Source organism: Haemorhous mexicanus, chromosome 1 (genome assembly GCF_027477595.1).
Source record: "Haemorhous mexicanus isolate bHaeMex1 chromosome 1, bHaeMex1.pri, whole genome shotgun sequence".
In the NCBI taxonomy this organism is placed as follows: domain Eukaryota; kingdom Metazoa; phylum Chordata; class Aves; order Passeriformes; family Fringillidae; genus Haemorhous; species Haemorhous mexicanus.
The window spans coordinates 76,871,896-76,896,431 of record NC_082341.1 but is presented as its reverse complement, the minus strand read 5'-3'; the positions used below and the strand labels follow the sequence as shown (position 1 = coordinate 76,896,431).

The 24,536-nt window shown below is 34.9% G+C and overlaps 1 protein-coding gene across 1 annotated transcript in view; it reads right to left on the bottom strand.

Moving 5' to 3' along the window:
• Positions 1–24,536, bottom strand: part of CDH10 (cadherin 10) — a 91,961-nt gene that overhangs the window by 23,336 nt on the left and 44,089 nt on the right. The window contains exon 3 of the mRNA XM_059854363.1: positions 9,469–9,763. Coding sequence (XP_059710346.1) covers positions 9,469–9,763 — 295 coding nt within the window. The remainder of the gene's footprint in view (positions 1–9,468; positions 9,764–24,536) is intronic.

Below are 24,536 nucleotides of genomic sequence, written 5' to 3'. Positions count from 1 at the left end.
GGGGTGTTTTGTGGTTTGTTTTCTTTTTCTTTTCTTTTCTTTTGTTCAATGATATCAGGATGATATGAAACTACACAAGCAGGAACATGACAAAAAAAGATTAATAAACTGGTCATTGAAACTTGTGAAAAACAAGTCATCCGTTCTCCTGGCTTTTTAAGTGTTACTATTGATATATATTACCAGAAGAAACACTGTCATATGAACTTTGAAATCTGCTGATTATTTAGATTACAGAAAATTTCCTAACCTTAAAGACTTTCTCTAAATTTTAATAGAATATACAAATCCTTTAAAACATCAAATGTTTGCCATTACCACTGACAGTTTTTCCACAATCACAATATTTTCTACATCTTGTTAAACTCTTTCACCACAGAAATAAAGTGTGAACAAGGACCCCCCCCTATTGTGCATCCATAAAGTGCAGACACTATTTTAAGTATATAGGAAAGAATTGAGAAAAAAAAAGGAAAAACGATCATCATAAGCACATGACTGTCTAGCCATGGGCTATTCTAATCTGAGGATCAGAAGAATTCAAAACTATTTTCTTCTTTTATCCCAATTCCTTCAAAATTATTCCCACACCAAATATGAAAAAAAGGCACCTGTAAATCCAGGACCTTTGGCACAATTCTTTACTCCCTCACATTATCTGCACTGTCTGTCTATATTACATAGTTATTCTAACATACATAGAGAAACAAGTAAAAGTAAATGCTGTTTCTCCATTTGTCTGGGATTTTATGACATGACAACAAACCCACCTTTTACAAGTAAATTGTTCAATCGTAGCACCAATATCAAGGGAATGAGCATGTGCCTAACTGTTGAAACAGAGATAAGTTCTCCAAAATGTTCAGTTTTCAACTGCTAGAGAATTGAAATACTTGTTTCAGTGAGTCCCTAAAAGCACTGGCTTCTCATAAAGAAGGCAAAATGGGCATATTGCTGATTTTATTATTCCTATTAAAATGGAGTAAATCATGAATTTAACAGAGAAAAGACCCAAACACAAAATAGAATTTAAAAGATAAAAATTGCTGCACAATTATAAAGAAATTAAGAGAAAATAACTTTCTATTGTATTAAAGATTGCTTTGGTAATGATCTAGAATATGGCTGAACCTGAAATTCTGAACTTTTTAAAAAAAAATAAGAATTTGGGGACGATAGGTCTGTTCTAAAAGCTTTGTCTCTATGATTCACGTCTCATGTCTTCAGCCACTCTAAACTCCATGTGTAGATATATGTCCATATACCTATTCTGCTAAAAGGTGAATAGGCCTTTATGATTAATATATTTAAGTTCTGAAGAGTGTGGTCTTGATTCTGAAATGCATTTTTTTGACCATCCTACTACTACAGAGAAACTGCAGTGTTAGAATGTATACTTGTTCCTAAAGAATGCCTTCTCTGAAATAGCAGTTGTGTAAAAGAAGGATAAGACAAATCATGTTCAATAACTGAAGTGCTGTAAGTTAAAAAAAGGCAAAAAACCCCCAAGCCACTGAATACACTGACCAACATGGAATTGTGCAATAAAGTTTACAAGTCCTCCATTTCATATCCAAAACAACAGAGAGCAGTCATAATCAAGATATCTGTCACAACAGCCTGATGTTTTAATCAGAAACTTCTACCTTGTAAATACATGAAAATAAATACTTTCTCTCTAATACATGTAACTGAGTAATTTATTTTTTCTAATTTTCACATTTCCTTCATTTGGGATACTAGACGTATCTATTAATAGGTCAATTCTATGAGACTTTCATTTCATTTTAGTTTAAAAATATAAGGAAAATCAATTTTGAATAATAATTTGGAAGGAAACTGAAGAAAATGTTTAATAACTTTAAAATATATTTAAAACAATTATATTTTAAATGTAATAATATGTGTCTAACAGTTACTGCTGTCTTATTTGGGTCTCATAATGAATATATTAATTAATACTCTCAGTGCACATGCACATGAAACAGAGCAAATTATATCATCTATGCTTCTCTCCAGCTGGAATGACCATGGCTGCATATATTCATACCCCCAAAAAAAAAAACAATCAGAAACTTCTGAAAACTGTAGATTTGTACCTATTCCCGTTAAACTCTGTGGAAAGAGACTTGTTCTCCTTAATTTCATCACAATCACACCGTGCAATTGGTGGGTTATGTTCAGGACAATGTACATTCTATTACCCAAATGCAGTAAGGATGAACTTTACTTTTTAATGTTACCTCAGCTCTTTGATTTTTATGGGTCAGGTACCTGGGAGAAGTGCAAGGGCACTACTACACTTCCAAGTGCCATTCAGGATGCAGAACTCCCCTTTGATCTCGGCCCTTGCTATGAGAGAAAAAAAGATGTGTTCCCTAGGCTTCCACGGGGAGATTAGCAATTCCTTTAAAAAGGAAAGAAGCCACATCAAGAAGTGAACAGGAGTAGTGCCATCAGTGTATCAATTACATTCTGCACATCACCTGTCAAAGCACCAGCTGGTTTTGCTTTGCTTCAGTACACTGAAGACCACTGATGCTCAATAAAACAAATGTATTGTTTGTTCTGGTTTGAAACCTGGATCAGAAATCCAAAGGCTTTGAAGATGATCAGTTATGCCAGGGCTTAAAAACTGCAGTGCACAGATCACTTAGTAATCATCACTTGGTCTAGATCTTGCTCTGTCTTTTACATAGTCACAGGTTGCTTCTGATGAAGCTGGTCTTTGACCTTCAGAATTTAAAGCCTAATCTGAACTCTGTAGCAATGCATAAAGGAGACAGTGATTACATACAGCAGAGATGGAGATGTGCATTTTATAAGGGCATAGGACGAGGGGGAATGGCTTCAAACTGAAAGACACCAGGTTTAGATTAGATATAAAGAACAAATGCTTTACTGTGAGGGTGGTGAGGCACTGGAACAGGTTTCCCAGAGAAGCTTTAGCTGTCCCATCCTTGGCAGTGCTCAAGGCCTGGTTGGATGGCATTCAGAACAACGAGGTCAGTAGGTTACATCCCTGCCATGGCAGGGGGGTTGTAACTAGAAGATCTTTAAGGTCCCTTCCAGCTCAAACCATTCTATAAATCTATGAATAAGGCACCATCTATGTTATTATTAACACACCAGTGCATTCTGTTATTTTCTGCCTATTTTACATACCATGAACTAGAATTCAACAGTGGTAAACTTGGCCCAGAAACAAACAGTCTTTTGGCAGATTGTTGTAGTCCTCAGAAGGCATATTTTAACATAACTTTAATTATAGTGTTTGACTCTCCCTAGAGTTTAGGACTATAACGGTAATTAATATATTTGGCCCTTGCTGCTGTTTTCTGCAAGCATCTTCAAACACAATACAAGTATTAATGACTTTGACCTCACAATTCACTTATGATGCATACATATTAGATAAAAATCACTGGAAATAATTATCTAGGAAAAGGAATCCACAAAATATCCACTGTAGAGCTGGATTCTAAACTTAGGTTTTGTTTTCTTTACTCCCAGCTGAGTTATGTGATACTTAACTAGAGCAAGTACCCTCTATAGTAAATTATCCATACAAATAACAAGCCAAATTAATAGAAATTTTCTGCTGTTTTTAGTGGAGAAGACAGGAAATAATGACACCTATTTTCCCCAGAAATAATGACACATGTTTTCCTCTGAAATAATCTATTTCTAGCTGCAGAATACAGAAAAGAGCTGAAAAGGGCTGCATGTTCAGAGAACTCAATGTCAGAAAGATCTTTGACTACAAAGTAGTCCTGTAACTTAGAAAACAATAAGGTGCAAATAAGCACAGGAGTGGATGATTTCAATTCTTTTAAGATGTCCTTTTTAAGGAAAAATGTTTTAGCTTGGTGGGTTTTTGTTTTGGTTTTTTTTTTTTTAAGCTTTTTGTTTCATTTCCTAATGGCAGGATTTGTGTGCAGAGTGAAATAAAATCCTTTAAGAAAACTAAAAAATCCCAATTTGGGTTTTTGAAATGTCCTAAGTCAGAAGATGGAAAAGGGTTTGTTGAGAGAACTTCATATGAAAAAAAAAGATGTTGAAATATCTTTGTTAGTAGGAAACCAGAAGGAAGTGTTGTAAGATGAATTCCACAGCACAGAGGACTAAGCATTGGGAACTGGTGAATAGCACTAATGAGAGAGTATAGAAGAAGCTAGGGTAAAAAGTTAAGCAGCTCTAACTGCTGTCTAAAAAGAAAGAAAAACATCTAACAAGAGGTAGAGATGACAGACCAACAGGCCACCCTGTACATCACATGTAAACCCAGAAGGAGGTCACTTCTTCTGAATCATATATCGATATCCCAAATTTAGAAGCAGAAAAGTTACAAGATGCAATAAGGATAAGGAATGATTATAGAATATATAGGCTGTGAAAATATATAGGTATATAAAAAGAGGTCTAAATAGAAAGTTCTGAAAACTTTTCTAAAATACACTAATAGGCAAATTCCACAGGAAAATCCATCTAGAGGAAAATAGACTATCTGCAGTGCTGAAAAGAAATCTCCAAATGAGCAGAAAGAGATAGGTAAAAAATATGATGGACAGAGCAGAAGACTGTAGTCAAAACCGTAAGAATATTCTGGGTCACAAACTCTGAAAGTAAGGAAAGGAAAAAGTGAAAGAAGATGAAAATCCAGTAATCAGTACAAAGACTTCAGGAGAATAAGTTGTCTTCTCGGATATCGACCCAGCTGCGAGATCCTGAAGTCGGCCCATTTATGTCTGCCTTTTCAATGTTTAATAAGCAACAAAAGAAAGATGAACAAGACAACAAAGAATTTATGGGCCTTTGTCAAGACATTGTATTTGATAATAGCAATGGCCATATCCTCCGGTGTATGTCTGGTTAGTACCACAGCCGGAGGAAGAAATCAAAACTGCTCTTGTGGTCTGAAAGAGGCTGCTGTATGGCTACATCATGCTTGATAAGGTTTATGGATGGAGGCATATGGAGTAGATAAAGACTAAATAGTGTTTTTCTGACTTCCTGATCACCATATTGTTCCTTCTAGTACAGAAACTGCAGGATGGAGCAAACCCTGTGTTCCAACGGTGCACACATTTCAATCACTTCAAGTTTTTGGTATATAAGCATTTCATTATTCTCTTGGTATGATATGATACCATGTTTGTCTTCTTTCTGGTATCCAGATAAGCACATACAACGTTCATATGAACACCTCACCATTGTAGCTGCAGTACAGATGTGTAGAAATAGACAACACAGTGGCAAAACTGCAGAATAGTTGACTTTTTTGGGGTTTTTTGACATATCTTAAAGTAGAGATAAGATTAAGCCCATTTGAAACATTGATATTCAGTACCAGGACAGAGAATGCAGCCCCCAGGTGATGGCCAAGGTTTTGAGAACAGTCACAGCACAACATTAATACAAGGCACGGGTACAAGTTGAGAGATATTGCTGGAACCACACCCTGCCCTTCCTGGGTCATATTAATGACTGATATGGATTTAAAGTATAACAAAGAAAAAAAGAGAGTAAATATTTATTATCTATGAAACATCACTTTTGTGGTGAAAATAAATATAAAAGATTATGACAACTTCCACAGGAATTGGAAACAATGAACAAAGAGAATTGTTCCAGAGTTCTGTCCTCCAATAAGAGGCATGACATTAAATCTCTATCTGCACCATCTATGTGCACAAGGTCATCTTTCACCTTTGATAGTTAAAGTGTCATGTATTTTATTTTTCTTTTCACCCCATTTTACTATACTATACAATTCTACTTTTATATATAAGGATCTTTCCCTGTGCAGTTGGTTTGAATAAACTGGTATCTTAGAAAACATTGTTTGGGTACGTTTATGTGTCTGTCTAGTGGTCCAGCCTTTAGAACTGATTGATAGTAATCTACTGAACTTAGATGTACCAATAGTAGCAGGAGTGCAAGTCATCCTATAAAAATATTGATGTATTTTTGGTGGATAATGCTATCATGGAATCATATCATATACTGGGTTGGAAAGGACCCATAAAGATCACAAGTCCAACTTCCTGCTTCTCATAGGACTACCCAAAACTAAACCATATGACTAAGAGAAGCATTCAAGACACTCTGACACTTTCCTGGGGAAAGTGCTCCAGTGTTCCAGTGACCAATCTCTCGATGAAGAACCTTTTCCTAATGTCTGATCGGAGCTTCCCTTCACACAGTTCCATTCCATTTTCTTGTGTCCTATTGCAAATCAGCAGAGAGGGGAGATCAGCACTGCCCCTGCAAGGACACCTGTGACAGTGAGGTAGTCATGGAACAGATGCACCTGCAGGACTGGGCAGGAACTTGTCACCATTCTCCCCTATCCCTGACGTCACGGCATTCAGCGAAGTGTAACAGGGTGAGGACCAGGAATCCATCACATGGCGTTCTGTCTGCTTGGCAGGTCTGACCCAGGAAGGGCAGGGTGTGGTTCCAGCAATATCTCTCTTTCTCAGACTCCCAATATAGAGCATAATGCCACACCATGTTGACTCTCCTGGGTTAGATAATGAAAATATTACAGTCCTGATAGTACCACACTTTTTATAGAGCCATATAACTCATCTCTATTCAGGTAAGGGCCATAGTAATTTAGCTTTGTAATTTCTCTTTCTGGTACCTATCACTGTGAAAATAATAAACTCATAAACTCATCTTATGTTTGCAGACATTTATAGAAAAATTAACTGTTTCTACTTTCTCACAGAAGTGACTACTGCAGGGGACATTCAACGGAATGTGCAATTACATGCAAGACTGCAATTTCTATCTGCATTCCTTACATCAAGCCTGACAGTTTCTTAGCCCATGGTCAACAGTACTGGACAAGTAATGGGCTGCTCACAATTCTATAACTAAAATAAAAAAAAATAATCCAGAGAGAGAAAAATAGAGAAATGTAGGAATTTCTTCCTATTTTCCTTTGAATGGGGAAGTGAAATTGTAAAAAAAAAAGTTAATTCTTCCTTTTTTCATAAATTTCTCATGTAAGTTGCTGTACTAAAAATTCTTGAATTGTATGATGCCAGAAAAAATACTAATTTAAAAATATTTTGTAATAATAATGTGACAATATATAACTGTGGTACCAAAATGAGAAGAATTTTAAGATAATGACTTCACAATTTCTGATTAGTTCTGTTTTTCTCAAAAGTGTTATGCAGCTCATTCTTTTAGAAGATTTCTCCTCTTCTTTGCTTGGCTATTAGTTTTCAGATTACTGAGTAGATTTTTTTAAATTGGAGAATTAAATTAGTGTTATGAAGAAATGAATCAACTTTGATGAATACTTTATAAAATCACGTCATTCTCTCATGGACCACAGATGAATATAAACCTATAGGGAGCAGACATAAAGCTAAAAGTAATAAAGCTAAAAGAAATGCTACCTATCAGGTAGACAGTCAGTCACTCTAGAAGCTGAATGACTGCATTTATAAAATCCAGGAACATGATAGTTTTGAACTGGTTATAATTCTCCTAATTATTATAATTCTATTGACAAAATGAAGTCCATTTGTTTCTGCACAGCTATTTATGCAAGATACAAGGTTAACACCCAAGCTGGTGTTTTTGTTGCTCTTTTTTTTTTTCTATAAATTATTGTTTTCTAAATATTTTTCTTTTCATGTTATCTCAATTTTTTGTTGTTTTAATGCTGACATTTTGCAGTTTCAAAATTTTATGGTCTATGTACAGCTGTGCAGATACACTGGAACCTTGTAATCTGAATACTTTAGAAGCACTGAAAGAATGCCTTGAATGTTTGAGAATACCTGAAGAAAAAAAATGTTCTTTATGGAATTGAGACTGATGAAATGAAGAAACAATAGTTTACAACTTAGTATTATATAATAACATAATTTTTAATGAAAACACTGAGTAATTTTCTTATATCTTTCTAATCATGTTTTAAGCAATGAATTTTGGAATTTACAGAAAACACATGAGAAATAAAATTGAAACTCTGAGACATACTTTTTCAACCCTCCTGTAATCTTGCCAAATGCTTCTCTAGAAAATGCTCCAGAAATGTTCTTTCAGGATGCACTTTCAAGATGCTCTGCCTAAAGCTGTATATATTTATGGAAATTTAGAAAACTGACCAGGATGTTAGTAAATTTGTATTACACTTTGTTAGATTTTGGAACAGAAAGGTGGAAGACTTTTCAGTTCTCCTCTTTATGTGGGCTGATTTTATGAGATTTCAGTACAGGCCTACACAATCATCTGTCAGATTTCGTTATCTTTCTTTTTAAAATTTATTTTCCTTTACAATAAAAACCACTTGATGAATGCTGGAATTTTAAAAACTGATTCAATCACAAACTGAAAGCAGATTGAAATATTAAGAACAAAAAGCTATTAGTATCATGCTTCCATACATTGCTGCACAGATTTGCTGAGGCCATTCTCTTTCAATTATGTATTTTTTTCTCTTTTAGCATTTTCCAAGGTCCTGGAAATTAAATACTAAATCATCAATACCTGTATATATAAAACATCTTAAAAATTTACCATCGCAACGGGCTAATCTAGTAATCTAAAATACCTGTTTGACCTATTCAGGCAGTAGAAGTGATTAAAATGGTAATCATAGCCTAAAATTATATTGAATGCGCTGTTTGTTTTCTTAATTTTGCACTTATACAATGAATTAATAATTATTAATTTTAAAAAGAAATGTTGAGAAACATTTATGGTTTTAAAAATTATTCTTCATGAATTGTATGTACTGATATCAATAATAGCTCATATTCCAAAATGTTATTGGTTATAAAATTCACCACCTGGCATGATCCAGGCCACAACTTTGTATTTAAGATAGGAACTGAAAATACATTGCAAAGAGAAAAAAGATTAACTCAAACAGCTGTTTAACATTCATGAAGGTGTCATTCGTGAATGGAGTTAAGGGGGGAAGTGACAGCACAAGAGGATTTGTCTATACAGTAAAAAAGTGAAAGAAAAGAATGTAAAAGGGTGTCTACCTTCAGACAGTGCATCAACAATGCATGAGTCAATATATAATTCTCCTCACCCACAGAGGGAGTGGAGACAGCTCTCCATTCAGTGCTTATCACCACTGCGAACCTCCAGTGAAAATGAAAGAAAAAAAATTGAGCTTTCAAAAGGTTAATTTAGTCATCTTATTCTAACAGTACCTAAGGAGAGGATGATTCACCATTGCCTACTATCTATAATATTTATATTCCAAAGAATTGAAAAGCCAATAATTTGGATAATACAAGTAGAAACAGATCTTAGATCATAAAAATCTGGTTCTGAATGCCATTTCAGTATCTGAACAAATATGTCAAAATGAAAAATACTTAACTCATCAGGTAAAATTCTGCACATGACTGACTTGAAAAGATGGGGAAATAATTTGTTAAGTAATGAAGAAAAGGCATTTGTGCCTCAGTACAGAGAACTCACCTACTACTGACATTTCAGGAACACTAGCAGTGTAAACTTCTTCTGGAAATGTTGGTTCATTGTCATTGATGTCATGGATCTTGATGACAAACTCAGACTCAGGTTCCACTGGTCTCAAAGTTCTTCTGTTGATAGCTTGGGCACGCAGGGTGTAAAAGGCTTTCTCTTCCCTGTCAATTCTCCGAGTTGCGTGAATATCTCCTGTTTTCTCATCAATTATAAAAAGAGTACCAGCCCCATCTCCTGACAAAATGTATTTGAGAGATCCATCTCCTTTATCCTGGTCAGAATGAAGCTGAAATGGAAAAAGACAGTCCTTTGTTTAGAAGCAATGAAAAGAATGGTTGTTTTTAAATACCATTTTTATATTTTAAGTTATTCTGTATGCAACATATGTGGTTGATACCATTAAGAAAGTAATTTTTATTCACCACTGACTGACAGCCAGTTTCCTAACTTAGTTCCAAGAATCTTTCAACTTGGCTGCTCTGGAAGATTTTGCTTTTGCAGCAACACCTGTTCTCTGCTAAGAAACCTCTGCACCACAATCTTCAAGAAGATTTTTATGTTAATTCTGACCTTTTCTTTCCTTGAAGAGATCCTATTAAAAATTCACAACTGCTGTGCTAGTTGTAAATTCACTAAGCAGATAAAGAACATGGCTAAATACAAGACAATTAAGGGAAACAGAACCAGTGGTTTCATGAAATAATTTTTTTTTTTAAATTTCATTTCATATTATTTATACTCCTCCCAAGTTGGGGACCATTTAATTTTAAGTCATTATCACTTGCACTTCATCAACTAAGGTAAACAGACTAAAGGAAAAACACTCAAATTTATTAAGCATTTTGTATTGATTTAACACCCATTATTTAAGTTGTATAAAGCTTAACTTTACATATAGAACTTGCAGTCCTGACTGCCTTTATATGGAAAATTATTCAACTATGCTTTGTTGTTCAGCACAGCCACATGGATGATGGCTCATTAGATCTTTTGGATACATTTAGCATCATTTCTCTAAACACCTTGTTGAAAAGGTCCTTCCAATCTCATTGGTTCCATAATTAACTGAAAGAATCTGGCACTCAGATTTATTTTCACCATGAAATATATTCTTTTTAGTAAACTCAGTTTTGAGTTCAGCAGAAGGATCAAATAAAGTAGAAGCTCCTATAACAAAACTGAAATGCAAATACTTTTTTTTTAACTCACACCCAAGAAATATTCCAGTTTAAGAACTGGTGCATTATTTTCTTCTAAAAATAGCTATTTGCACATGTAATAACAGCATTGATTAGATCCACAGGAAGATTATATTTAGTCATGTGAAGAGTTTTTGTTAATTTAAGCCTCCATTTCAGATCATGAAAAATGTTATACATGTAGCACAGTATAAATACCCGCCTTGCTATGCAGCCATGAAAATATTTCTCTTTTTCATCTATGATGCCCTCATATTGTCTTCCATAGCATCTGTTTCAAGTATTAGAAGTAAAAATATTTAATTATTCTGGTTTTGAATTTGTCTTTCCTTGTCTTTTGTGCTGAAACCAAACATACAGAGTGGACTGGTGGGATAAGCCAAAGTCAAACAGTAGACTTCTATGTTGTGAAAAATTTTCAAACACTGAATTTTTCCCACAGACTTGATGTTGTGAAAAATTTTCAAACACTGAATATTTCCCACAGACTTGATATATGTGGAACAGACAGAACTCACCAGGCATCTTGGATCAAAGCCTTGATGGTAGAAATTTGAATACTATCATGTTCTGAACTTTGATTTTCTACATGAAAGTATTTAGACCTATTAAACTTTGCTTACACTACACACGTGCATGTTTACTTTACAAAGTGAGTATTTTCTTACTGTTTCTTTTCATTCTACAACAAATAAAAAAATATGAAACTCCACCAAACACAAAGAGTAGGAAGACAGATGTTAAGAAAAATCCTTTGCAAATAAATATTTTTCTTTTCCTTCTGTTTCTCTTGATGACTTCAAACTGAAGGTTGCAAGCCATTCTCACACCTTTTTTGAGGAATGAATTTTTAAAGTGAACTTTAATCCCTCCCCTGATGGCCCACAAAAATTGTGACCTTTCATGCCTCCAATTAACCCTTTCACCCTTCTTTGTAAGGGACTTGACAGTATCTTCCAAGTTGTGTTCCATTTTATAAAGTCATCTAGTCTAAGTAGTCCTTGAGTGCTTTCTTTTCCATGTCTTCCTGGAATATAATTTCATTTCAAAAACATTTTGGTCCTAGGAACTCACTGCTGGTCCATGACCACTCTATGAAATGTTTTCATGGCAGAATGATGAAGAGCACGATAAAAGCCTGCTCTTCCTTAGACCTGTGACAGAAATATAAAATAGGGTCCTGTTTGAGTGGGATCTTTAAATGGGCACATTGCAGTTTTCCCAGATGCTTTCCTAACCCAGGTCTGGTATTATTAATTCTTGCAAAAGTTTACAATAGCGTATTGGTGCTGCAGTGCCTGTCCTTTGACTCAGAAACCAGTAAGCAGCCTGGCAAAATCCATTCTAATACATAATCTCCAGAACAGAATAACTCCATGTAAACAGTTCCCAGCAAGAGTGTCTGGCCAAATTTAACATACACATGATGCATGGAAATTGTTCTGGAAAGTGATATTTAGCAAAACCATGCCAGGAACTTTTAAAATAATTTAGAAATCCCAATAATCATATTCTGGTGCCTTAAAATATTGCTGGGCACTTGAAGCCTTAACAGTGTGGTGAAGAAAACTAAATCAGAAAACTAAGAAAATCCCTGCACTAAAAATATGAAGTTTTTGAACAACTATATTTAGATCCAATCTAGCATGCAAAGATCTTTTACAGTAGTTATTTGTCTAATATGTAAGGCACTGTCATTGTTGATGATTTTCCATTTCCTGCCCTGTAGCTATGCGTAAGTCTTAGTAAGGTGATTTAAAAATGGTTTTTATGCCCACAAAATCATTAACTTATTACCTCTGCCAAATTCAAACTTCCTACTTGTGTGGTTTTTTTTTTTTTTTTTTGTCTGTGTGATTTGGGGACTTTTTTTTTGTTTGTTTTTCCCCACACATATATTAGCCAAAAGTCTGGAAAGGAAGCTGAATATAGGACTTTGAGACATCCACATAAAGACTTGTAGGGAGCCAAGGGTTGCACTTCACAGTAACATAAAAGGAATACAAACCTACACAGTTAGAAGAACACTTTAAGCTATGAAACTATGTTCTTAAAAAAAATAATAATAATGCCTTTGGTTTGGTAATACAATTAAAATTATATGTATATACATAAGAGTCCAGGGTTATGGTAGAAAAACTTCAAATTCAGAATAACCTTTCAAGTCTTTTGAGTAATCAGGAAACACAAAGCTATAGATAAAATGAGCACATCTTCCAGACATAATTCAAGGGGTGAAAATGTGTAGTATAGTTAAACAACAAGAGACAATACCTCCCATTTTGTTTTTTCAGTTCTTATTTCAGTCCAGATGTTACTAAAGTCTGCCCAAGGTGCTTCACAGCCCTGTATGGTGAATCATTACCTGACTCCAAAATGCCCTTCGTCAATCAGTGCTGCAGAGTATTTTTTTTCATTTTACTCAAATACTAAAAAAATGTTCTGTGAAATATTTCTCTGCTACTTTTAGCATAAAGTGTTTCCTATAGTTATTTTAGCTAATGGGCATCTGTGATTCATGTCAGCCAAGCTGAGAAATGGAAAGACATCTGTTTCGTTTAGCAATTTCATTGCACAAAATGATCAGCTGTGAAGATGTGGTTTTGTTTTCATATCTGTCACTGATATTTTGCAAACTCCTGAATTTCTTGCTGTTCTTCCACAGAAATACCTCCCTTTTCAGCTGCACTGATATGTGTATTTTATGCATATTTTTTCTCACTTTATAGGAAATCAAAATGTCAGTTGGTATTATTTTATATAGCCCTGTTTCATCATACAGTAATTTCAATTACCATGAAAGACATTTTTGCATATCTTCTATCTAAATTGGTTGAACAAACTCTTTAAACCAGAAGGATTTCATATAAATAAAAAAGGAAGATCTTTTTAAATGGAAGATAATAATTACAGAGGACAACAAAATGGATTGTTATGTGAATACTTAAAAATGAAACTTAATTAGCAATCCAAGACAGACACAAAAACAGGTTTTAAGAGATAGATTTACTTTTTCTTCATTTGTGGGAAAAACACAGGGTTAATGAACATATTACATTCTTCTTTAGGGTAAATGAAACCATAAAATGAGGTCATGAAAAGATGCCCCAATCAAATTCAGCTCAAGAACTTTTTAGATCTGTAAAAGATGATTGTAAAAATACTTTCAGAAGACTTTAGTTGAACAACATAGTAATTTTGCTTCAAAAATTACAACACAGGAAATCCGTGTTAATTAAAATCTAATTATTCAAATAAAACCTGTCCACTCAGGATTTTGGGATTTCTCCCCATCTTCCCCCATGAAATCCATGCAATTCTGAAGCTCTCAAAATGAGTATAAAGTTGATGGACTTTTTTTTTCTGATAGCATACAAAGTGTTAATCCTATTCTCACCAAAAAGCAACAAGACACTACTGTGAAAACCAGAGGGAAGATTGGGCTAGTCAGATCTATTTTATCATACAAGCTACTTCTGGAATTCAAAATTATTCATGACAATGAGAGATAAAGACTTTAAGATTTGTCGCACATATTTCTATTTCAATTTCTGATTCAGAACTCTTTCTATGATTTTTCAGTGATTGGTATTCAAAGAAATAGACACCAGATATGAGTGCTTTAAGAAACTTCCCTCTAGTTAGAAAACTCACTGTAGGCATTAATGCAGTTCAAGTTATTTCTCATCTTAATTTAATATACTGTAATTATAGAACACTTTCCAATACAGTTTAAAATTTGTTGTAGTGTTTGCAAAATAACAGACTATTTTAATATTAACTTATTAAATGTACTCTTAATCTCTTACATTATAGTAGTCATTTTTAATTGTATAATGCAGAAATTTTTTTCTCCTTTCTTTGGCAATGTGTCAATATTTCAATTTAATCTTAGTATCATAGAAATAATGAGATCTCAGTACACTCTTGAATTACTCTATCTCTTAGATTTTATACAAACAAGTCCAGAATCTCCTAATTCTTAGGCTAAATTTCAAGGCAAATTGTAACCTAATAGCATTTTTCTAAGTGATTATATTAGCAATGTGAAGCCAAAATACACCATAGAAGCACTTGCCATTTCATTCAGTGTTCTAGTGTGCATTTAATATTAGCAACTTGACTGGATACTTAGTTGAATAATAATGATTGTGTCTCTAATCATAATCACAACAGTGGGAAGATTTGACATGAAGTCAACAGAAAATAATTGATACAGAATTCCCACAATATTTATTTTAATATTAATAATTTAATATTTATTTTAAGCATCACAAACTGAACTATTAAATGATGCAGTGGTTTAACAGGAGCTGCACTTTCTGTTGAAGATTTTCAGACCATCTCATATCCCGTGTGGTATTCTCACAGTTGACAGATGTAACAGTCCTGGCTTTAAACCACATTTTATTCGCCAAAGAAGTTAGCTTATTCAAATGTATCTAAAAAGTAACATTTTAAGCAACTCTTTTCAGTGATTCTGTAATTTGCACCAAGTTTTATTCAGACATGTCACGCATTAAATTTTCTCACTCAGTTATATTGTCAGTTTGCCAGGACTGTGCTATTGTGTATTATTTAAGAGAAGACAGGCAGAAAGGAAAAAGGCAGATTTCAAAAAGAATGCTTCAGGAGACTGGGAAAGATAAGGGATCAGCAAACTAAACTGGAAGCACAACAAGTAATGTAAGATGAGGAGTACTCTGAAATTCTTTTGCAAGAAACAGAAATGAAAACTTCAGTCTGCAGTGCAGGCTATTTTCAGACTGTGTTTGCTTAACTTGATTCATTATCAAAAGGAAAGATAAAAATATTTTCCACCATTTTTAGTGATAAATTTAATAGTAGTTCCTTGGTGTTCAAAACATTTGTTTGTTCTCAACAATGCTTTAAAATGGTAAGACATAAATTAAAATTAATATACTTTTTTAGCATTTCTTTCAACATCCCTGAATGAAATATCTATCACATAGATAGAATTATAATTTTCACAGCTCCCTACAATCTTCATTACTGATATAATCTGGAGGATTCTCAATTTCCAGAAAATAACCATACAACAATCACTAGATTTGTATCCTTTTCCTCTTATTGTAGATTATTTTTAAGGGAAGAGTCAAGTCCAGAGAAGGTAAATAGTCTTGTCACTGACAAAACATTGTAGGATTTCAGGTGAGAAAGGCTGGACTTTTTTTTAAGACACATCATATGAGCAGCAGCAGCAAAAGGTCTTTCAGAGATGCACTAAGTCAATATGCCAATAGCCAATCTCCCTCCTCAAGCCAAGGTCTTTAGCTGATGTTCAGAGAGTTAGAACAAAAAAGTTTCAGCTTCATTAGGTTGTTGTAGCTTCCACTCCAGAAGACACACAATCATTGCACTAAGTTGAGAGACTAATTGAATTTAATACACCAAAAAGTTCTTGCATAAGGCAATATGCATATTGTCTTCCATTTTTTATGTAATAAATAAAGTCTGTATATCTGGTAAAGACAGAAAGCAGAGAAGTGCCAGTAGACTTGAAGTGCCCTTATTTCCCGGCAACTCCAATACCTGTCTGGGTATGAGTAAGCAGAAGGGGATTCTTGTGTTAAAGAGATGAAAAAAGTCCTGACCCATGGCAGTTGTTCAGGTCCCCATTCATTAAAACACTGGACTGAATGAAGAAACATTGGCTCTCCTCCTACTGAAATCAATATGGCACAAGCCTACATTCCATCTTCTACGAGTAGTCTCTGTCCTGTGGTCTCAGAATAAAAAAATACCTGGTAAGCTTTTCCTCAGACTTGGTTGGAGGTTTTTGTTAATATCCATGGTTTGTATGTGCTGTGTTTTTTGCCTGTTTTTTGACTAAAATGAAAATTGGTACTAAATATTGTATAAAGGAATAAGTAACTTCCAGAACAATCTCTCTATTCCACCAAGGAACAGCCTAGGAAGGCAAATATGCTAAAACATATTTTTCTTTCACTGAATTCATGATAGCTTCATGTATTTTAAAACATAGGGGTTTGTCTGTTTAGGTTGAAGGTGTTTTAAAGGAAAAATCACCATTTATTCCTATGCTCTCTGCATCAATCACAAAAGCGTGGTTGTAAGAACAAATTGTACATTTGGGGTTATTAATAAACAAAAATTATTTTATTATAAATAAATTTTTCCATCAAGTTTTTCTCTTCTTTTAGTAAATTCTGAAATCTGTTATTCTAGGGAACACTATTCTGAAGAAAAATCCTATGTACATACCAGTTAGTAAGTAAAGTAGTTGTAATTTAAATCATTACATAAAATAACATTGCAGAATGATTGTGCCAGTGCTATCACCCTCACAGGACAAAAGTGTTTCCTGATGTTCAGAGGAACCTCTTGCCTTTTGGTTTGTGCCCATTGCCTCTGGTCTTGTCACTGGGCATCTCAGGAAAGAGCCCGGCTCTGTTCTCTTTGTCCCCTCCCTGCAGATGTTCGCGTACATTGATAAGAGCTCCAAGCCCTCTCTCCTCTGGTGCAGACTGCTGCTGCTCTCTCAACCTTTCCTCATAGGTGAGATGCTCCAATGCCTTAAACATTCTTTGCTGTGTGTCCATTTCTTGTCCTTGGATGCTTAGAACTGGACACGGCACTCCAGGCATGGCCCTCCCAGTGTGGAGCAAAGAGGAAAGATCTCCCCTCTTGGCTTGCTGTGAATGTGAGGCCACTTCTATCTGTTTCTAGAGAGCCTCATCCACTTGTTCTTCTTGGTCAAGTGGCCTGTAGCAAGCACCCATTATAATGTAACCTTTGCCTGCCCTCCCTTTAATCGTAATCCATAAACTCCCCATTGGCTCCTCTCCCATCCCCAAGCAGAGCTTCATGTGCTCTAGCTGCTCTGTCACACATAGGGCAACTCCCTCTCTTTATCTTCCCTTCCCATCCTTCCTAAAGAGTCTGTATACCTCCATTTCAGTGCTTCAGTCAAGCAAGTAATTCCACCAAATATCCATGTTCCCAACAAAATCAGAGTACTGCAGCTGCATGCAGGTCTTTAACTCATTGTGTTTATTACCCACACCTCATGCTTTACCATACAGTATTTAGGAGTGGAATCCTAGCATGCTAAGTTCCTGGAGACAGTTTGGGGATTTATCCACAATGATTCCTTGTAGACACCTTGTAGGCACCCCGATTGTGTAGGGAATTACAAGCACATAAGGAAATTTAATTGAATTTAATAATGTTTCTATTAATACTAGCTATACTAGCTGTGTACATAGCCATAATTACAATTAAAACTTTTTCCACCAAAGCAGCATATTTTATTCCACTATCAGAGTGCAAAATACCAAAATAATCAGATTTGGGTGTAAATCTTGGCACAAATCATACAGAGAATTACATGTTATGGTGTGTACAAAAGGACAGCATCATCAGCCCCAGTGAATTCTATTCCTCAAATACTTTTACTGGAGACAAAAAGCCCATCATGATCTTGAGTGATACAAATTAAGAACTGTATTCCATAGTAATTATTTTCCCCTGCCATGTTAATTGTTGGTTTCAAAAAATGTGTTCTGTGGACTACATCACTGATGAAAAATTATTTCTAACTTAGGTGAACTCTGGTAATCAGCTGATAGGCCTAGCCAGTATTTTCATAAAGCTTCTGTGACATTTGCTGACATTTGTAAGACATCAAAAGCACCCTTTACTTAATCTCCTTTTTCCTAATTACAAATAAAGTACACTATATTAGTTATGCCTGCTGGTGTTTGATTTTCTTTGTGTGGGGTTTTATGTTTTGTCTGTAGAACAAAAGAAATCCTTTACATTCTCTTTTTTTCCCCCCAGAATTAGTTCATTTCCATGAAGCTTTAGCTCTTGCCTTGTGTATTATTTGCTCCTACTTTCTTCTTTCGATAGTAAAAAGAATTCTAAACTATCCCTAGAAAACTTCTTAATTCTCTTTTATGATACACAGACTTTTACATGGCACTTGAAATAGTACTCCTTATTCTTTTAATGACTTTGTTTTCTATAGCATGTCATTATCCTTTCCTAGGAAATACATCAGTATTACTGAAATCTCTTCCATTATTCTTAAATGACAAGCCTTGATTAATCCTGTGCAGCTCTTTCCAGTGTCACAGCCATCAGCAGTCCTCTAGCTCTTCCATTTATTTTACTTGGCTTTTTGTAGACAACATGCCACTCCTGACACATAGAGAATGGTCTGTCACATACCCTGACCTAACTAAATAGGTAATGAAGCAGTTTCCTTATATTCCAACTGTATTATTTATATAGCAGTCTCCTTATCCTTTTTGAATGACCTAAGACATCCTGCTGATTGCTAGAGGTATTTCTAAGTCCTGTATGGCATCTTCAGTAGCAAAAATATGTGAAAATGTGGCTGTATTTCTGCACAGTAGTTCTAACATGGGACAGGTATTTTAAAAGTACAAAAGTGTTCTGTAAAAGATTTAAATATAAAAAAAAAATATATAAATTAACAGAAGTTGTTTTTTTCTGTCCCCTCATAGGTGTATTTATTTGCTGTATGGCTCTACCCATGTGGCTTCTCCTGAAGCTCATATATTCTACTTACCTCATTAATTTCACTTTTTACAACAACTTTCACTTCATTAAAACTTTTCTTAAATTTTAGTAACATGACTTGGAACACTGCCTTACTCTATGTATTTTTCCTGTTTCCTTTCTCAAAATGGATTTTCATGACATTTCTTTAAATTCCTACTTGTTAAAACAAAATTTAAAAAATAGAACTCTCTTTTTCTCCCCCCATTTACTTCACCTTTCACAGAGCGGCATTAATCAATCTTCCCACTGCCAAAACTTAAAATATCAACTCATTTTAATAATTTAGTATTAAGATAGATAATTTCTATCCAAGATTGCCTAGGTACTAATAGTTGTTAATTATTATATTCACTCTAAAATAATATTTCTTAAATATTTCTAATTCATAAAGATACCATTTATAATGGAATTTACAATCATCATCATAGAGATTTAGAAATTTGAATTTATGCATACTTCACAGCAAATGTCATGCATCAAAATGGATATGCAAATGCTGTCAATTAGAAAATGGAGTTCTTAATATAGAAAGAAGAAATCTGTAATACTACTTAATGTTTCTGCATATCAAGTGTAATTTATTCTATTAATTCCAATATTGTAACATATGTACTTCTAAATTACATATAATTACTAAAAAAACTATTAAAACATTTTAGGAATAAAACAAAGAAAAGCGCTTTTGTAACATAAACCAAAGGGTCAGAAAGAGTAGTTGCATCTTTTCTCAGCTGTTCTTGAGTGTGAAAGAGACAAAGTATCCCATATTATCATTTCTAATGCATCATGCAGTCTTCCAAACTTTTCTAAAAAAAGAAGGGTTTTTTGTGGGTTTCTGTTTGTTTGTCTTTGTGCTTCTTTTTGCCACCAGTTTCACCCAGGCATTTTCCAAATCATCATTCCAACCTCTGTTTACTCTTGTGTTAATAAATGTAGTTTGCTTGAGAATTAACAAAGTACAAACATTCTGAAAAACAAAAAAGAAAAAAAAAAGAAAAAAAAGAAAAAACAACCCAACAGGAACCTCAAAAAAACCTCAGATTACCAAAACACTGGCAGTGAAGTATGATTACTCCTAACTTTATAACAAGAGTAAGTTGATTTGCTTATGTCTTCTCCCCCAACTGCTTTCAGATACATACTTAGGCAAGTATGAAAGGAAAGTCAGAACTGAAGGAATATAATTTCAGAGGAAGGGAGAGCAGCTACACTACTTAATAAAAATGTCACCAGAAAAGTTAATTTGATATAGGTTTGCCTTGTGTGTAAGACAATAATTCTAAATCCAGGTAGCATAACTGGACTTTAGACCACAGACCTAGGACACAGATGAAAGGCACAGCCAATATGAAGAAGCAAGGCTTTTCTACAAGCTTGACAAGGGGAACAGAAGAGATGATCAGAATTGCTGTTGAGCACCAAGGTTTTCTTCAGCTGCTACATGTTCTTGCAAGTATGCAGTCTTTTCCCACTCAGATTTTGCATTCCCAGTCATCTGAGTATACAGTGCAGGCAGCAATCTTTGCAACTTAGTTTTAAAACTACAATACCATGAATATCCCAGAACATTATCTTTCTTTGTTCAGCACATATTTTCCACCTAGCTCTTTGCATAAATCTGTTTATGCATGCCTTTTTAGGATGCCAAACCTCCTAACTATTCACTAATAATTTTCTAATCTCTAAAATGTGTTCACATGTGTACGGTACCTTTGTACCTGCCTTTCAAGCATTTGGGTGATTTGTGAATTCAATCTTTGAAACAAAAACAAGACAGCTTCTGTTCTCAGGCTTGAAAATATTAAGAACTCATCTAGGGTTATATATTTAAAATTACTGAAGACCAAAATATCATAAAATTAAAGGATATTTTTTTCCTTAGTGGTCCTGTCCTCCTTTACTGCTCTGAAGTAAAGAGCTATTAAAAAAACTCAAGAATTAGAAATTCCTGAGAAAGTAACAGTGATGAGTTGGACAATGATGTTTGTTTAGTCCTGCGAGCAAATCCTACTCTGTCTTCAAGGACTTCAGATACTTACTGCCTCAAAACAAAAGGTATTAGAGACTTTGGAAGAACTTACCATTACAGTCTTTTTGCTTCAGCTTATTTTAATTATCTTCAAAGACAAAACCACTCATAAATATAAGAAAAACCTTACAGCAGAAAGACATTTTAAAAGGGTAAACATCAACTTTTAACTTCTTAGAACTCTCTCCCTCATGGGTATTTTGTTGCAAGTCACCAATTTTTCCACAGTATTACTCCCAGATCTTCCTTGCTATCTGTGTATACAGGATATTTAAAAGGTCATCTGCATCTGATTTAACAAAAAAAAAATCAAGAGAAGGAAAAAAAAAAAGCCCCTAAGGAGAATCAGCCTTTGAATTGCTGCTGTAACTATTGGTTATTTACACATTTATAATTTCAAATAAGGTATAGGTCAAACATTTGTCAGGCTCTCTTTTATATTATGTTTTTTAATTCCTTGAGTGAATGAATGTACTGTGATGAAGCGGACTCTACTTTTCCTGAGCTGTGGCTTTGAATATAAATAATTTGAGTTTTATCAGTTCTTTCCCTTTTGGACTATCTTTTTCATGACAAGCAGATAAAATTCTAAAACCAATAGATAAATTGAGCTGGAAAGAACTAGAGAGTTCAGATTAATCTATTTCCCAGTTTCTTATACTATTTCGAAACATGATGTTGTTTTAAGTACAATGCATAATCAGATACAAACTCTAAATAAAACCACTCAAGAGAGCTATAGGTGCTCTTCATAAAGGTAGTAAAATGTATCCTATTGGTGATTTTACACCTGCTAGAAGTATGCTCGTAATTTAGACTATCTTCCTTCTAAATATTCCTGACAACTGACAGATGTTATTTCACTATGTGCTTACACAGATGAGAATTATCTATTTTAGAAATTATTTTCAAAATGGTAGACTACTGATACTAGGATTACTAGAATAAAAATTAAAATCTACAATTTAAAAATAATTTTGTCAGATACTGAGAAAAGCAGCATCAGGAAACCTACCTCTGTGACTATCAGAAGTGTATTGACCCCTCAGTCTCATTTACCAGATCTCATCAAATTGATAAATGGCTTGGACTCAAGTACAAATGTGCAGAAGAAAAATGGAGAAGTCTAATAACATTATTCATTCTTGTATCAAATCTAGATAGTTTTCATTAAATTATTTAGGTAAAGCTAGCCTGCCAGAATTCAAGAAGCACTGGACAATGCTCTCAGGCACATGGGGTTCTGTGCAGGGCCAGGAGTTGAACTCAAGCCTTGTGGGTCCTTTCCAGCTCAGGAGATTCTGTGGTTCTATGATTCATACATTCCCAGTGTTTTGCATTTACCATGCTACTTCAAACACCTCAATACCATTAGAGATGTAGCTTCCATTTACTTGACAGAAGAGGAGGAAAAAATATTCAGCTACTTGTCCCTACTCATATTTGCATTAGTTTATGAGTAGACTTGCAAAGTATTTGCATAAGGGTAAAGCACTTGAAAGCAATTAGATGGATGGACTTGGATGTACATGAAGTGAAACACCTACACTGTTTTGAAAGTGGTATTTGTGAAGCACTCATAGCAGATGAAGTATGAACATAGCATGTAATTCTGCATTACTGAGAACTACTGACGCATGGACAAGGAAATAATAAAAAGCTATTTTAATATACCTGAGCTAAGCCTGCTATCATATATAGGGCAGTGGCAGCGGCAGCACTAGGAACTCTGCCCTGCGTTCCCTGTGCGGAGCCGGAGTCATGCCAAGGCCGTGCCGGGGCCGTGCCGGGGCTGTGCCAGCGCTGCCCGCCCGGCCCCAGGCGGTGCCAGCGCCTGCAGCGGCCCCAGCGCAGGGCACGGCTGAGCCCCTCAGGGAGCGGCAAAACACTCCTCCTGACATATGACAACAAACAAGAAATACTTTTTAGCGCTTTACCTCAAAAGTTCAACATACCAGTTTTAGTATGCAAGAGCTGTGCTTGAAACAGAAAGCTTTAAAATGCCTTCAAAGGGTCATTTTAGTCAGGAAGAACAATTAAGTTCATTTAAGTTTCAATCTATCCATAACTTTGTTCAGTAGAACTTTAAATTTCCATTAGTATCTTCCTCTACTTTGCACCTCCTACATTCAGTTTTAGTTTGTTTTCCTTAGGAGGGGAAAAAAAATTAAAACCACCTTGTTTTTTGTAAAGATCTATTGCAGATTCCAGTTAAAAACCACTAAAATTGTTAAACTTGATAAGTAAAATATTTAAAGTCCTATAGAGGCCAAAGAGATACAAGAACAGATTATAAAATTAGTATTTACTTGAAAGATGAGCAAATATAATTTTAGAGATGATATCTCACTTCTTTCACTGTAACTCCTTCAGTTATCCTGACCTCTAAAACTATGCAAAGTATGCTTAAAACTACCCACTGAAGTGAAAAAGGTCCTCTACCATGCTTAGTGTTTAACTTTATTCAATAAAAGGACATTTACATGTGTCTACCTGAGATATAGATATGTCTACCTAAGCAATTTAGTGTCTTACTGTTCTTTTTCTATGTATTTTGCTTTGCTTCTCTTTTTGGAATTGCAAGGAGTTGAAGAGCACAGTTGCCTGTCTTGAACAGTGCTCAGCCCACGGAAGGACTTTGCCATGAGATAAGAACAGAATGGAGCAACAGGATGGCATGAATCCCAGGCCTCACAGAGGTGAGGTCTGGAGGACTCATCCTGGTTAATGCATCCAGGCAAAACTTATTCCTGTGGCATACTGTGTAAGGAAGCAACTGCTTGTACACATATCACTGGCCAAACAAAGACCACCCCAAGTTATGGGAGAGATGGCATCTGTGACCACTAATGAACACCTAGGCCCACCCAAATATCCTTCCATGGATACCCAGTTCTTGGACTGCAAGAGAAGGTCCCACAGCAGGAACTTGGGATAAGATAAAGGTCGTACTATTTTCTGGGCATTACCTCAGATGCATGGGGAGGTTAAAAAAGAGCACATCACTGATATTGGACACAAAGAATACAGAATTTATAGACTACAAGGAAAGCCAAAGCGGCAACTGTGCTGAATCAGCTCTGATTGGGTAAAAGGTCTTTCTGGCCAGGGGTCATCATGACCCACCAACTAAAATAACTCAATGGCTCAAAAGAAAGGAAAGTCTTAAAAGGCTACTGGGAGTGCTCACTTAGGTCTTTCATTTAAAGTGTGAGCACATCTGAGCAAAAATATCATCAGATAATTTGGACATTGGG